The following is a 13172-nucleotide window of genomic DNA, read 5'->3' as shown; positions in this document are numbered from 1 at the left end:
CAGAATACTATGTCCTCCTGGTATTAATCTATGTCACGTTGGAACTCCAAGAAAACAGCCATTGTGGTTTGTGGTCATGCAACGCTGCAGTAAAACAATCACATTGAATAGGTAAAGCACTAGAGTAGTACTAGATCTGAGCTAGTTGGTAGTAGTGTTAAAGGGGAATTTCTGTATTTTTCAACCTGGACCCTATTTTCCCATGCATTTGTATATAAGTGACAAATGTAAAAACAAATCTTTGGTCCAAAATTGGTCCAGTATTGAGTGATGAATGATATTAGCTTAAGTTACTTTGTTGACCTGGTATCAGTAAATTACAAACTAAAGCATGGCAGAATAACGGCAACTTCTCCATCTTTCCATAATTAAGTCACACTTATAATAGCAATCTGAGCCTGGCAGTACCAAAAACAGCTCGTTTCTTGGGCGTACATTGGCGGTCGCTATTGCCTCATAGGGTTACATTGCAGCCCATTTTGCGGCTGCCGCTTACAGCGTTCTCCACTTTAACACTCACTTTTAAAATACATACAAAGTACAGGAAGGCTTAATCTAGTTACTTAGCTAATCTCTCACACACTTGCAAAATGTGTCTCTGTAAAAGAGACAGATCAAAGATTAGACCTACATAACCAACACACATAACTGACAGAGTGACCTGATTATCATGGCCAAGACAATAGACTAAAAGCTTTAGTATTTTACTGCCCCACTAAGATATGGGGGGGAATGTGTGCAACTCTGCTCAAATCACAATAGTGCTGGGTATCATTTGAAATTCTTCTGGCAATTCAATACCTGATTTTCAGCACTGATAACATTGCAATGATTACATTTGTTTCCTTCCTTCTTTATTAGATATCAGAGGTGTCAAAAGTATTCACATCCATTACTCAAGTAGAAGTATAGATACTAGGGTTTAAAAAGACTTCTGTAGAAGTTGAAGTATCAACTCAAGCGTTTTACTCAAGTAAAAGTACTGGTTTCAAAACTACTTAAAGTATAAAAGTAAAAGTAGGCTAATGTAAAGGGAAAAAAATGCCATTAAGGTCAAAAGCTTAGGCCTCGCCACAGGGGCCTACAGTGCACTACCCCACCTCCACAAAAAACATTTTTCTAAAGGCCATAATGACTATAATGTTATATTAAAATGTTAATGTTGAAAAATTTGGGACGCACCTGTTTCAGCCGCATTTATGCCCATTGAAAATGAATGCATTTTAGTACAATGCAAATACATTAAAGAACCATATATGTGTACTACTGAGCATTAACATGTTTCATGGAGCGGAAGATATGATGACTAGTTGCCTATAAGTACTGTATTTAGCTCGTGGTACTTGGGTGTGAAGAGTCTGCAGCGCATTCGAAAGGAGTTGTATTTGCATCCGACCATTTCGAAAAATTCTTCCAGGTATGGCCAGGGATGTAGAATGGTTGGCTGGTCTTCCTGGCTACCAACCTCCTCGCTGGTGCTTGGTTTGGGACATTTCTCTTGAGCCTCTGCCACGGACATCTTCGTACTAGGCTACAAACGTCTGCTATTTCCTTGCTGGAGTGTGACGTGATTTGTGTCATGTGCAGGTGCGATGGATCGCGTACAAACCGATAGGGTGTCGGAATGGTATACTGTATGTTTATACTTCTCATCCAACCACAATCAAATACACTCTACCCAGATGGCGCGATTTATCTGGAGAGGTTGTTTTTTTTTTTTTTTGAATGATGACAAGCCGGAATGAAAACAAGCCAAACTGAAATAGAAGTAACAAGGCTATTTTTAAAATGTAAGGAGTAGAAAGTACAGATAATTGTGTGAAAATGTAAGGAGTAGAAGTAAAAAGTCTGCTGTAAAATAATTACTCCAGTAAAGTATAGATAGCCAAAATTTCTACTTAAGTAAGGTAACGAAGTATTTGTACTTCGTTACTTGACACCTCTGTTAGATATATAAAAAACTTCCATTATTTACATCATGAAATATCAGATCAAAGAATAAGTAAACAAGACTAAGAATCTGACAAAGCATTCAACGCCATCTTTCTTCACCTGATGGTTTGATATGTTACGCATATATTTTAGTTGGTACCAAAAAGTGCTCAGGATCAACACCTTGCCCTAAAAACATATAATGTAGAATACTGAACAAACAGCTCTCACACCGTAGGAAGTATATGCAACAGTAAGACTTTGATCGGATATCAAATAGGGTAGCACTGTTCCATCTCTTTGTATCTGGATACCAATTCCGATACCTAAACTCAGGATACCTGCTGATATTGAGCACCACTAAGTACGTTTACATGCACACCAATATTCCACTATTATGACAATATTCCGAATTTGATACACGTCATGTAAACAGCATATTCCGGTTGGATATTCCAAATGAGGCCTTTTTCCGAATATAGCATTTTCCGATTAAGACGTGGGATATTCCGGTATTATTCGGGTTATAGAGGCATTCTTTGGACATGTATACAGTGCATTCGAAATATGCGTCTCAATCGGGTTTTTTATCGCAGTTTATGGCCTCTTGCCTGTTTACGGCTTACGGTCAGCTCTGTGCATTGCTATGGTTGCTGTACACAATCCAACCAGCCAACAGTTTGCAAGGCTGCAGACCCGATAAGTAGGAGACAGTTACTTTTTTTTTTTTTTTTTTTTTTTTTAGATTTGGGCATTTTTAGGCCTTTATTGACATGACAGCTGAAAAAAATGAAAGGGGAGAGAGAGGGGGAACGACATGCAGCAAAGGGCTGCTGGTCGGAGCCGAACTCGGGCCTGCTGCGTCAAGGACTCTACACATGGACGCCCGCTCTACCAACTGAGCTATCCGGGCGCCCAACACAGCTTCTTTTAAACATTATCAAAGACTTGGATATCAACAGGTTTTTGGATATGCGCACACATCTCTACGTCAACCTTTTCAAGAAGCTGGTTGAAGGAATGAAAAAGGGAGGCTGTGTTCGCACGGTCCAACAAGTCCGCCACCGGTCGTATTTTTCACGGCTACATGTTAACGGGAATATTAGTGGAATATTCACTTTCATTAGCCATGTAAACAGCTTAGTCAGAATATCGTCTTTTTCCGAATAAGGGCAAAAACCAGAATATTATGTGCATGTAAACAGTCATTGACATACCAGTGCTTTCATTTCCCCAGATTTAAAAACTGTGTAACCCATTGTGTGTTATTTATTGGAATAGGCCTACATTTTTATGTAAGGTAACATGAGATCAGAGATTGCTGTGGCCCCTAAAAACTAAGTTGGCAGGCCACAAGAGTTATGTATGTAACTGATAGCGAAAACTGCATTTTAAAATGACACTCACTAAGAAACTGTAATTTATGTGGATATTTATGTAGATTGATTATGTCATGACCTGATCAGCTAAATTATGTGAATAATGGCACCAATAAAGCTGAGATTTTCCCCAATATCAATATTAAATAAAGTCACAGGTGCAGCAAGAAGACCATTAACATTGCCAGCCTTCAAAAAGGTGATGTATGATTACGGAGTCACTCAGTAACAGGATACTTTTAGAGAGACAAAGGGTTTTTGTTCTGATGGTCTGAGTCTTCACTGATGGAAGACATAGCAAGGTGCACAGAGACTCCCAGTATCTGCAGTGTGAACAAAAAAATCTGACCCATGAGCAATGCTGAATTGAATGAAATGAATGAATTAGCTGCCTACGTTTTAATATAAGTAGTCTGTCAAATTCCTGCTTCTTTCCACTCAACGCCTTGTCCTTGCAGTTTTAAGAGTATTCTCCAATTCAACATGTAACCTGTAAAGTATTCAGCTGGGGCAGCAGACTTAAACAGAGACTCAGTGCAGTGGAACAGGGAACAAGACAAAAAAACACTATCGCAAACAAACACAAATAATGTTGGGCATACACGCACTAACAGACAGAAACACTCTCTGTCTCTGAGAGGTGGGTGTTGTTGCTTCAGTGTCTTAGCCTTGTGAGCAGTGAAATATTCATTCCTGCTGCTGATCAAGTATCAACCAGCTAGCCAGCTAGCTTCACTCGCTCCTTATCTGGCTTCTCCAGAGCCACCTCTCGCTTCCTCGCCCCTTCTTCCAAAGTCATAAATAAACCAACACCGTAGTAATAATATGTTGCTGATCCGCTGTCTAATATCAAGGCTACTAACGCTAAATGAGCTAAATCACCTTCTCGTTACTGAGAACAACAGCATGAGGCAGGGTGTATTAAGTTCACACACACACACATTCATCTTTCCCCTTCATCTCCCCCTGTTTTGCCATCAGCCATTACTCCAGTCAGCAGGGACGAGTTCACCAGACCAAATCCAGGCCCATAAAAAGATTAGGACCAGCTACTGGCTGGAGAGGGGTCTGTCTGCCTGTCAGATGTAAAATTAACCACTCAACAGCAAAAATCCATGCCCAAATTCCTCCAAAAAGTTGTTTTTAACCCATTACTCATGTACGGTCTTCTTTGTTAAGGGAAATATTTTAAAAAGGGAAATGGATTACTATAAATGAATCATGATGAAATAAACAGCGTCATTGTGTGGCATCACATGTGTGTAAATCGACTTAAAGATGTCAGCAACAGTAGGCTGATCTTGCAATGGTTTCCCATGACCACAGTTACACTGAGAGCAGACTGTAGTCCACCACTCCTTAAAAGCTGATGTCTGTGGATCCTGTGAATGGAAACAGACACTTTTTTTCCTGCTCTGATGGTGCATTCGTGGCGCTGGCTGATGACATCAGTGCCAGCAAGAGAGGAGCCTAAGGGAAGGTGGCCAGAGTGACTCAAACAGACAACCAGCTTGTTCTAGCAACCACGACTGTGGCAACGTAAAGAGAGAAATAATGAAAGAAAATTAGACAAATAGAAAAAGACAAAGAAACTAAAGATAAAAAAAAAAGAAAGAAATAGAGGAGACATTCTCTGGGATTTAGGAGTGTGGTTTCCCAGAAAAAAAAAGGTCTGGGATGTTACCACATTCTTCCCTGCCAGTTGAAGAAGCAGGCTTGGCTCAGAAATGGAGAATGTGACATTTAAATTGGCCTCTAAATCCTTCCCTAGCCCATTCAGCATCAACAGTACAGTGTAGTATGAAGGCACTTTATTCAGTTAGAGACCAGTTGACAGAACCAACAGACAGCCACTGAAGCTTATAAGACGCCTGTGGTAAATGTGAAACACTGAGACAATCCAACAAATTAAATTAAATGACATTAAAAAAAGGTATGAAAACATCAGCTCTTTTATTGTTTAACATGGTGATCAACCGACTTCATTTTAAAACAAGCCTCTTGTAATTGTAATCCAATATTGTTGATCTCAAAATATATTTGTATTGGCTTGTCAGAGATGAAATGTTCTTTATCCCTTTATTGCACTTCTGTTAGGCCAGCAGCTCTGCGGTGCTTGCAGGCTGGCTGCCTACAGTGTGGGTGTTGGTAAATCAACTTTATAACTTAAAAACAACCCAACCTAAAAATAACAGGAACCCGTGTGTGTGTGTGTGTGTGTGTGTGTGTGTGTGTGTGTGTGTGTAAACCTTTGCTTAATTACCAGGCAGTTGTCTACAATCTTTACTCTATTATATTTGCGTTAAATAATATCATCTTGAGGAATCTTCTGTTGACGCCCCAAGTTGGACTGAAGGTAGATCATGTGAACCATTTACAACTTTCTGTTGGATCCGACGGTTTGCTTATTTAGCGTTTTTTAAAAGAGCATATTACAAAGTCCAGGTGTCATTATTGGCAAATCTTTCAGTTATTTTATTATTAGAGGGCTCACAGCGATAAAAAAAAAGAAGAAAAAAAAAGATTTGATCAAGGGTTACCAAATGCCAATGTTGTTGTGCAATGAAGCCAGAAGTATTTCAACCAAAAAGGTTTTCAGCATTTATACATTTACATAAGTCCAGCAACTAACATACAGTGACATTGGTTACCATGCTTTTCACGATAAAGGAAGTTTAAGTTTATGAAAACCTACTTCAAATTAAGTCTAGTTCCACTGATATAATATGGCTCCAACAACCTACAGCAATAAGGTGGGACAACAGTCTGCAAATCATTCTTTGCTGCTTGTAAAGCTTATCACTGTGAGCGCAACAAGTGACTGAAGGTGATGTTGATGAGCTTATCAAAATTTTAATCAACTTATCTCTCCACTGGATTTTAGCAGCTGGCACCATTAAGAGTGATTTCCATCATTCATCATGTTAAGAAAAAGCACAAACATGTTGATGTCTGCACTTTCCTGCTTTATGACTCTGCACTGTTCTGATATTGAAGCTCTTTGCAAAGTGTGTGTTGCGGAAATACATTACGCAGCCCTAACAGAACAGTTATTAAAAAGACTGCGTCATCTCAAGGTTATCATCAAGAGGGATTATATGAATTACCAGCCTACATACCAGCACACTGCTGGTACCCAGTGCAAAGACACACATACACAGCTGTGCACAAACACCAACAAAACACCTACGCACACGTCAACAGGGACAACAATTCAACAACACACAGGCAACCTGTCAAAGTGCAGCAAGTTTATATTGGCAGCTAAGACCCAAGAGTCCTGGAATATTCACGCTGAGTCTGTAGAGACGGGGCAAAGCTCGGCGTAAAGGAGAGAACAATCCAAGATGTCAGTTACACAGCAGCAGAGGATGCTGGCCTGGAGAGACCCTGGTGGTCAGATGTCACACGAACAGAATTGCGCGCGCACGCGCACACACACACACACACACACACACACACACACAAATACTTTAACAGCTACACACTGATGAGACACCCACAGCAAGGGAGTCAGTCGTGACTCATGCCATAATAGCCTTCCCACCAGCAGAGAGCGATAACACTGGAAATAGCGGAGTTCATCACTTCTGTGCATCATCACACAGTTACTGCAGGATGGAAAGAGTCAAACGCAAGAGGACTTAAACGGACTCATCTTTCAAACCGCAATGGGCACTAAGTCTCAGAACAGAAGTGTTGTATGTGCACATAACAGCTAGCACTTTTGAAACACTGGCCTTACAATCCCTTGAGCTCAACCACAGCTGACTCAAGAGTTGAAAATGGCTCCCTAAACTAACCTGGGATCAGTCAGCGGTCCTAAGATTTCCAATAACCAAATGCATCATCTTTATTACATCATATAAAATGCTAAAAGCACGTGGCCGGTTATCTCAGTTGGTAGAGCAGGTGCACATATAGAGGTTTATTCCTCGACGCAGAGGGTCCAGGGTTCGAGTCCGACCTGTGACGGTTGTCTGCATGTCTTCCCCTTCTCTCTCCCCTTTCATATCTGACCTGTCCTGTCTATTAAAAGGTGGAAAAAGCCCCGCCCCCAAAAATAAATATGCTAAAAGCACCACTGACAGGATAAAAACTGAGTATTGGACTTTAATATTACACAGAGAGGAGAAATGAGCGGGGTTATGCTCAAGCCATTGTGTCAACTCGCCTATAACGCCCCGACTTAACCCCAGAAATGGACCTTGCATACCAGCCTGAATATAAGCCTAATCAGTAAGTACATTTTTATTGGCCCCTATACAAATAGTTTTTGTATTAGTGGTTATCAAATAACGACAATAGCGCAAGTAAATTGTTATATTTTATCTTAATTCACAATGTATAAACGCATCATGAACACTGTCACAGATGAGTTCAAGTTCATCCTGTATAAAAATCTCCCAGGTCATGAACACTTGCCATTAGAAGCTAGTGATCATTCTTAGGGATACCGGTACAAATTAGACTGGGTAAACCCCGCCCAATCCGCCGCCGATTTGATTTCGCCCTGCAGCTCAGGCTGGAAACCTGTACGTTTATCTATCCTGCTTCTGTTCACAATTATGTGGGAACCAATCACTAACTGGCTTATCCACCTGGCGCGCTATTAGCCGGTTTAAAACGATGACAATAGAGAAGCGACCAAGCAGCTTTTTGTTTACATTCAACAAGCCGGCCACCGAAGTGCAGCACTCCATGGCAGCAACCCGTTGATGCCACTGTCGCTGCTACGTCACCCGGATCGTTGGTCTGATTGGTTGAAGGACTATCCAATTACTTACAGAGTCATTCGAACTATGCCCGTTGATCACGCCTCTTGTGCAGAGAAAATACAGAACAGACTCCCCCAGACTAATGTTCAATCTTAAAAGATTGAGCTTGGTCTGGTGATAGCCAGACTAGGTACAAATACCAATACCGTGACTTTGATACCGGTTCCTTAACGCTACTTCTTTCGATACCAATTTTATGAAACAAAAAGAAAAAAGAAGCACATTATGCAAATCTCCCTCTCCCACTCAATATTTTTACATTCCCCTGTGACTGAGAATGAGAAGTATGCCGTCTAAAGTTTGCAGGACTGTTGTGCTGGGGTCTTGCGACAGAAATAAGCAGCCATACTCTGTAATCAGGGTGTTATGGAATGGATATAGGCAGTCGTCATTTCAAAGCACAAATACATTTTGAGGACCCCAAACGCCATAAATAAGGTGAGAAACAACAGTGTGTGACATTTTTTGGTTCCGTAAAAAAAAGAAAAGAAAAATCTTGCAACATCACTTTGGATGGCTTTTAGAGATGACTAATGTTTCCATCTAGCTAAAGAGAAAATACACTGTGAATAAATGTGTGATTAACCGATAAGTCGATCAACTATTTCAAAAATTGATCAATTGATTTAAGTCATTCTTTAAGATAAATCCAGCTTCTAAAACGTGAGGATTTGCTGCTTTTCTCTTCTTTATATCTTTGTACATTGAATATCTTTGGATTATGAACGGTTCGTCAGACAAAACAAGACATTAATCATGTCACCGTGAGCGAAGGGAAAGTACCTTTTACACTTAATCGACAAAACAATTTATCATGAAAATGATTGACAGATTAATCAAAAATAAGCAGAGAGAATGTGACCATTATCTGTGTGTGTAATAATAGGATCTTGCTCTGTCTGGCTGTGGGCCAGGGTCCTGTCGATAATCTAAACCCGTCTGTAATGCAGACAAACACACACCTCGACATCTAATCACCCCCGGGGGCTACCTGAGTTCGACCTTCTTCATCAATGCACTCTCATGTTAGGAAAACACAGAACAAATGCAAACCAACATGTCACTTAATAATAACAAACTCATCCTGGCACATGAAAAGGGACACACAATGCTTTGTCTGAAGGTTCCCATTGTACATAAGATCCTTTCATCTAGTTTAATATGTCATGCATGCCTCAGTGCACATGTCTTGGCCAAAGGAGGAACAGCCATTGCAGACTTCTGAGTCAATGAGCTGTAAAGATGGTGCTGCAGCCTCACTGTCAGGCTTGTCCTGGTCACAGACAGCATTGGACAGACGTGTGTCCTCTGCAACCGTTAAGCATGGCGGCTGAGCAGACATGATGACACCTACAACACAACCTGTTGATGTGTAAGCACACCTACAGTGTGTATGATTCATCTAGCCAGCAGTGCAAACTATTCCTGGCTGATGCTGACTAGGCAGCAACTGAGCACACAAAATCTTCAACCCATCCTCGAACTAAATCATCCAAGCATGCATTATACTCTACTGTATTTGCAGCCATAGTATAGTATATAAAAGGTGATGCTGATTTGGCTTTCTGACACAAGCACTTTCACTGTGACATCATTGCACCGGGCGGCTCAGGATTGGCTGACTGTCGACAGGTCAGCTTCCGCTCACACCAGACCAATCAGGCCAGGACAAGGAAGATCACATGACAAGCCCAAAGACAGATGACATCACTACTCTCTTAGCCATTTCCTGTCAATGGTGATGCTAATGCTGCTGAGGGCATGCACAGTCATGTGCAGAAACACTTATGCATTGCCACAACACACACACACACACACAATTTAAGCGTACTAGGACAATGAAGGACATGCCACTGAAGGCTGTGTGTCTGAAGGCAGACAACTGGCATTGTGTAAGGATATGGAGGATAAAGCAATCCTAAACACCATTAAGGTATTAAGTGGCTAATTAATCACAACTCAAATCATCCCAAATACTTTTCTCCCAAAGCACAATCATCTTTGTGTTTTCTTTTACCAAGAACACAAGTACACAAGAACAATCATTATTATTCAGTACACTCTTCTGTTTGAAAGTGCTCTATTATAGGTCAGTAGCAGGTTAGTAGAGGTAAGGAAAACAGTGCTCCATGTTTCAAGCTCTGCTGCTGGAACAAAACAAGGAAGTAGTCCATTGAAAGTCCCTTGAGGGACAGCGGAAAATAAATAAATAATGCATGTAAAGCGGGTGGAGCTGAATGATGCCCATACCAGCAAGACATTCAAAAAAGGGGGCCTTACATAGCAAGTGGTAGCGTCATTAAACAGATCATGAACCAGTATCAGGCTAATTTATCTCTAGATACATAAAGGGTGCTTACTGTTGCCAAGAAAAGCTGTCAATTGTGTTTGATTAAGATGACAGACACGGCACATGGCACATTTCCCTCCCTAATGATTTTGTGTTGTGTGCTGATGGTACATGTGGACTATGTGATGTCTCTGATAAGGAGGCACTGTGGTGAAAAGACCGGATATGCAGGATTTAAACATGTGTCAAGAAACCTGCACCTCGCTGAGTTGCCCTTGAGCCAGTGCAAACCCTGGGCTTTGCCTTCACATTTGTCGAAATATTAATGTCAAATTAGAGTCTAGTTATCTCATAATAATGTGATTTATGTTGCAGTCAGTGTGCTTTCTAGCTACGAGTAATTTAGAGCATAATTTGCCTTTAGGGGAACGCTGAGATTGTTGTTTAAAACAATCTGATTCAACCACTGACTGGTTAAACCTGTTCAGGCAAAGTGTTAAGGGATTATGTTAGCAAGTTAGCTGCCACTAGCAACGTCTCAGGCAGTGAGTGTTAGCTACGTCAACTGAAAACGCAGCGGACAGTCTGACAGACAACAGGGGTGGGAGCTAACTTACTAAACGGCCAGAGGAAACGTCTCCATTCATGTTCAGACGATAACATTTGATTTTTGTCTCGTTTGTAACGTTAAATTAAAATGTTGGTAAAAGCTAGCTAACGTCTGTCTGACAGTTGAATCCCCTCCACCGTCCGTTTCTCTCCACTCCCTGTCCGCTAACACCGTTCAGGACTGACCTGGAGAGATGCTTCAGGATCTGCTTCTTGATGAGCCCAGCCATGGCCGCACAAATCCGATATCCGAGCCTCTGCTGGATAGCTGTCTGAGCTAGCTGGCTAGCCTAGCCGCTAGCTTTTCCCACTCGAGGTATAAACACACACAGCTCAAATTATCACCCCCGTGTCAGTCTTCATTTTTACGGTATTCCCGCTTCTTTCTCTGAGATATGAGGGAGTGAGGGCAGAAAGACAGCATTTCAGACGTCCGCGTGACAGCCGGGCTCTTAGACATATCACTTTAGGCCATGTCATGCAGATATACTGATAAAGCTCCAAAACGGTCTAGATCTCTGCAATATCATACACCGAACACCTGAACAGCGCGTCGGAGGAACAGCGTCTGTTGTCACGGCGTCTAGGCGGGGTATTTTGATGCGTTCAGTGTGTGCTGGGAAACCCGTCAACTTAGAGCTATGGATAGGGGTTAACCAACGCATAGACTGTATTAATATTAACAGTCTATGGGTTAACGTGGGTGTTTACATTTATAGTTAGTGGAATCATTTGAATACTGTTGTATACTCAAATAATTTATTTAAAAAAGACTACTGTTGGTTTATAAAGCACTGAATGGTTTGGGGCCAAAATAAATTTCTGATCTTCTGATTACCACCAACTCAGACCTCTCGGGTCGTCTGGGACAGGTCTGCTTTCTGACCCAAGACTGTAAAAGAATATTCTTATATAGGCTATAAATTAACTTACCTTGCCTTACTCAGGGGGAAAACATAACTATTACCCCGAACAGTTTTGGTTTTAATTATTGCAAATTTTAGTCTAATTACAATTATTTATCTTCATTCAGTCATTGTTTAGTATAAGTGAAATGTTTATATCTTGTGTCACAACACAGGTGAAACTGTAACGTACCTGTTTTGGGACTGCACTTTTAGTTACACATTTGAAGCATAGATAGGCACGTCATATGGTCTGGAGTCTTGTTGTTGATGCACTAGCTTCAAGTTTTCAGAATTGTTTGCAATACTTCCATTGTTGTGTTAATACAATGGAGAAAAATTGTAATACAGCATTTCTTCCGGGAAATGTCACGCTGGACACTCAGTTTGTAATACTGCAAATATATAAATATTGCAATACTTTGATCAGTGGGCCATAGGCTTAACCACTTTTGTATAACCTCATTCAGTGATAGTGACTTAACAGACATTGCAAATGAAAATCTTCGAGATTATGTCTTTAAATAGAAAATTATACTCAATTTAAATTGAATTGATAGTATTTCTACTCAAATATTTCTTTATAAGCAAAATGTCTATATACAGTCCAGTAAATTAGCAAAACAAAAGCCCAACTTTACCATCTTAATGTCTTTTCTAAACTTCTACCTGAATGCATATGTGTACTGTTTTGTTTTTTAATGTTGAACCATGTTAAGTCTGCTATTAGCATAGTACTGATCTGCCTTTTACAGGAAGATGCTTTAAAAATGTAATGTAAATTAAAGTTATAATGATTTTACATGTATTTATTGTTTAAGAATAACAGTTTGACATTGTATGCATTTGTCTATAACGTTACTGCATTGTGGATATGGCTGCAGTAGGTTTTCTGTGTTGTCACGGTTTGCTCTCACCATAAAACCTTTTAGTGACATCTAGTGTTAAAACCGAGGATGTAAATATGCTTTGGGCTATACATACAGTAGTCTCGCATTGCCAGACCTTCCTCAGGCTATCTACATAATAACAAGAATAAGCATGATAACTAGAAAAACTTAATTTTCTAATAAATGTTAGAGAATTTTTTTGCACATGAGGATATAAAAAAGTATACAGAAATATTATAGAATATTATAACAATTCAATCGGTGGTGTAATAATAACGCCATCATAAATTATCTGACTATCATACACAAAATATTGGTGTTTTGTTTGTTTTTTCATTGATGTACTGTTAAGGACAATTACTGTAAAAAAAAGAACATTGTGTTCATTT

General features: G+C 40.3%; 1 protein-coding gene across 4 annotated transcripts in view; it reads right to left on the bottom strand.

The window, feature by feature from the left end:
• Positions 1-11563, bottom strand: part of uhrf1bp1l (UHRF1 binding protein 1-like) — a 35326-nt gene extending 23763 nt beyond the window's left edge. For 2 of the 4 annotated variants that reach the window (XM_031313327.2, XM_031313328.2), the window contains exon 1: positions 11175-11563. In XM_031313327.2, coding sequence (XP_031169187.1) covers positions 11175-11218 — 44 coding nt within the window. In that variant the 5' untranslated portion in view covers positions 11219-11563. The remainder of the gene's footprint in view (positions 1-11174) is intronic. The other 2 variants (XM_031313329.2, XM_031313330.2) reach the window with 1 other exon arrangement.
• Positions 11564-13172: the final 1609 nt, after the last annotated feature.

The sequence above is a fragment of the Sander lucioperca genome, chromosome 20 (assembly GCF_008315115.2).
Source record: "Sander lucioperca isolate FBNREF2018 chromosome 20, SLUC_FBN_1.2, whole genome shotgun sequence".
Lineage (NCBI taxonomy): Eukaryota > Metazoa > Chordata > Actinopteri > Perciformes > Percidae > Sander > Sander lucioperca.
This window is presented reverse-complemented; position numbering and strand designations above follow the sequence as displayed.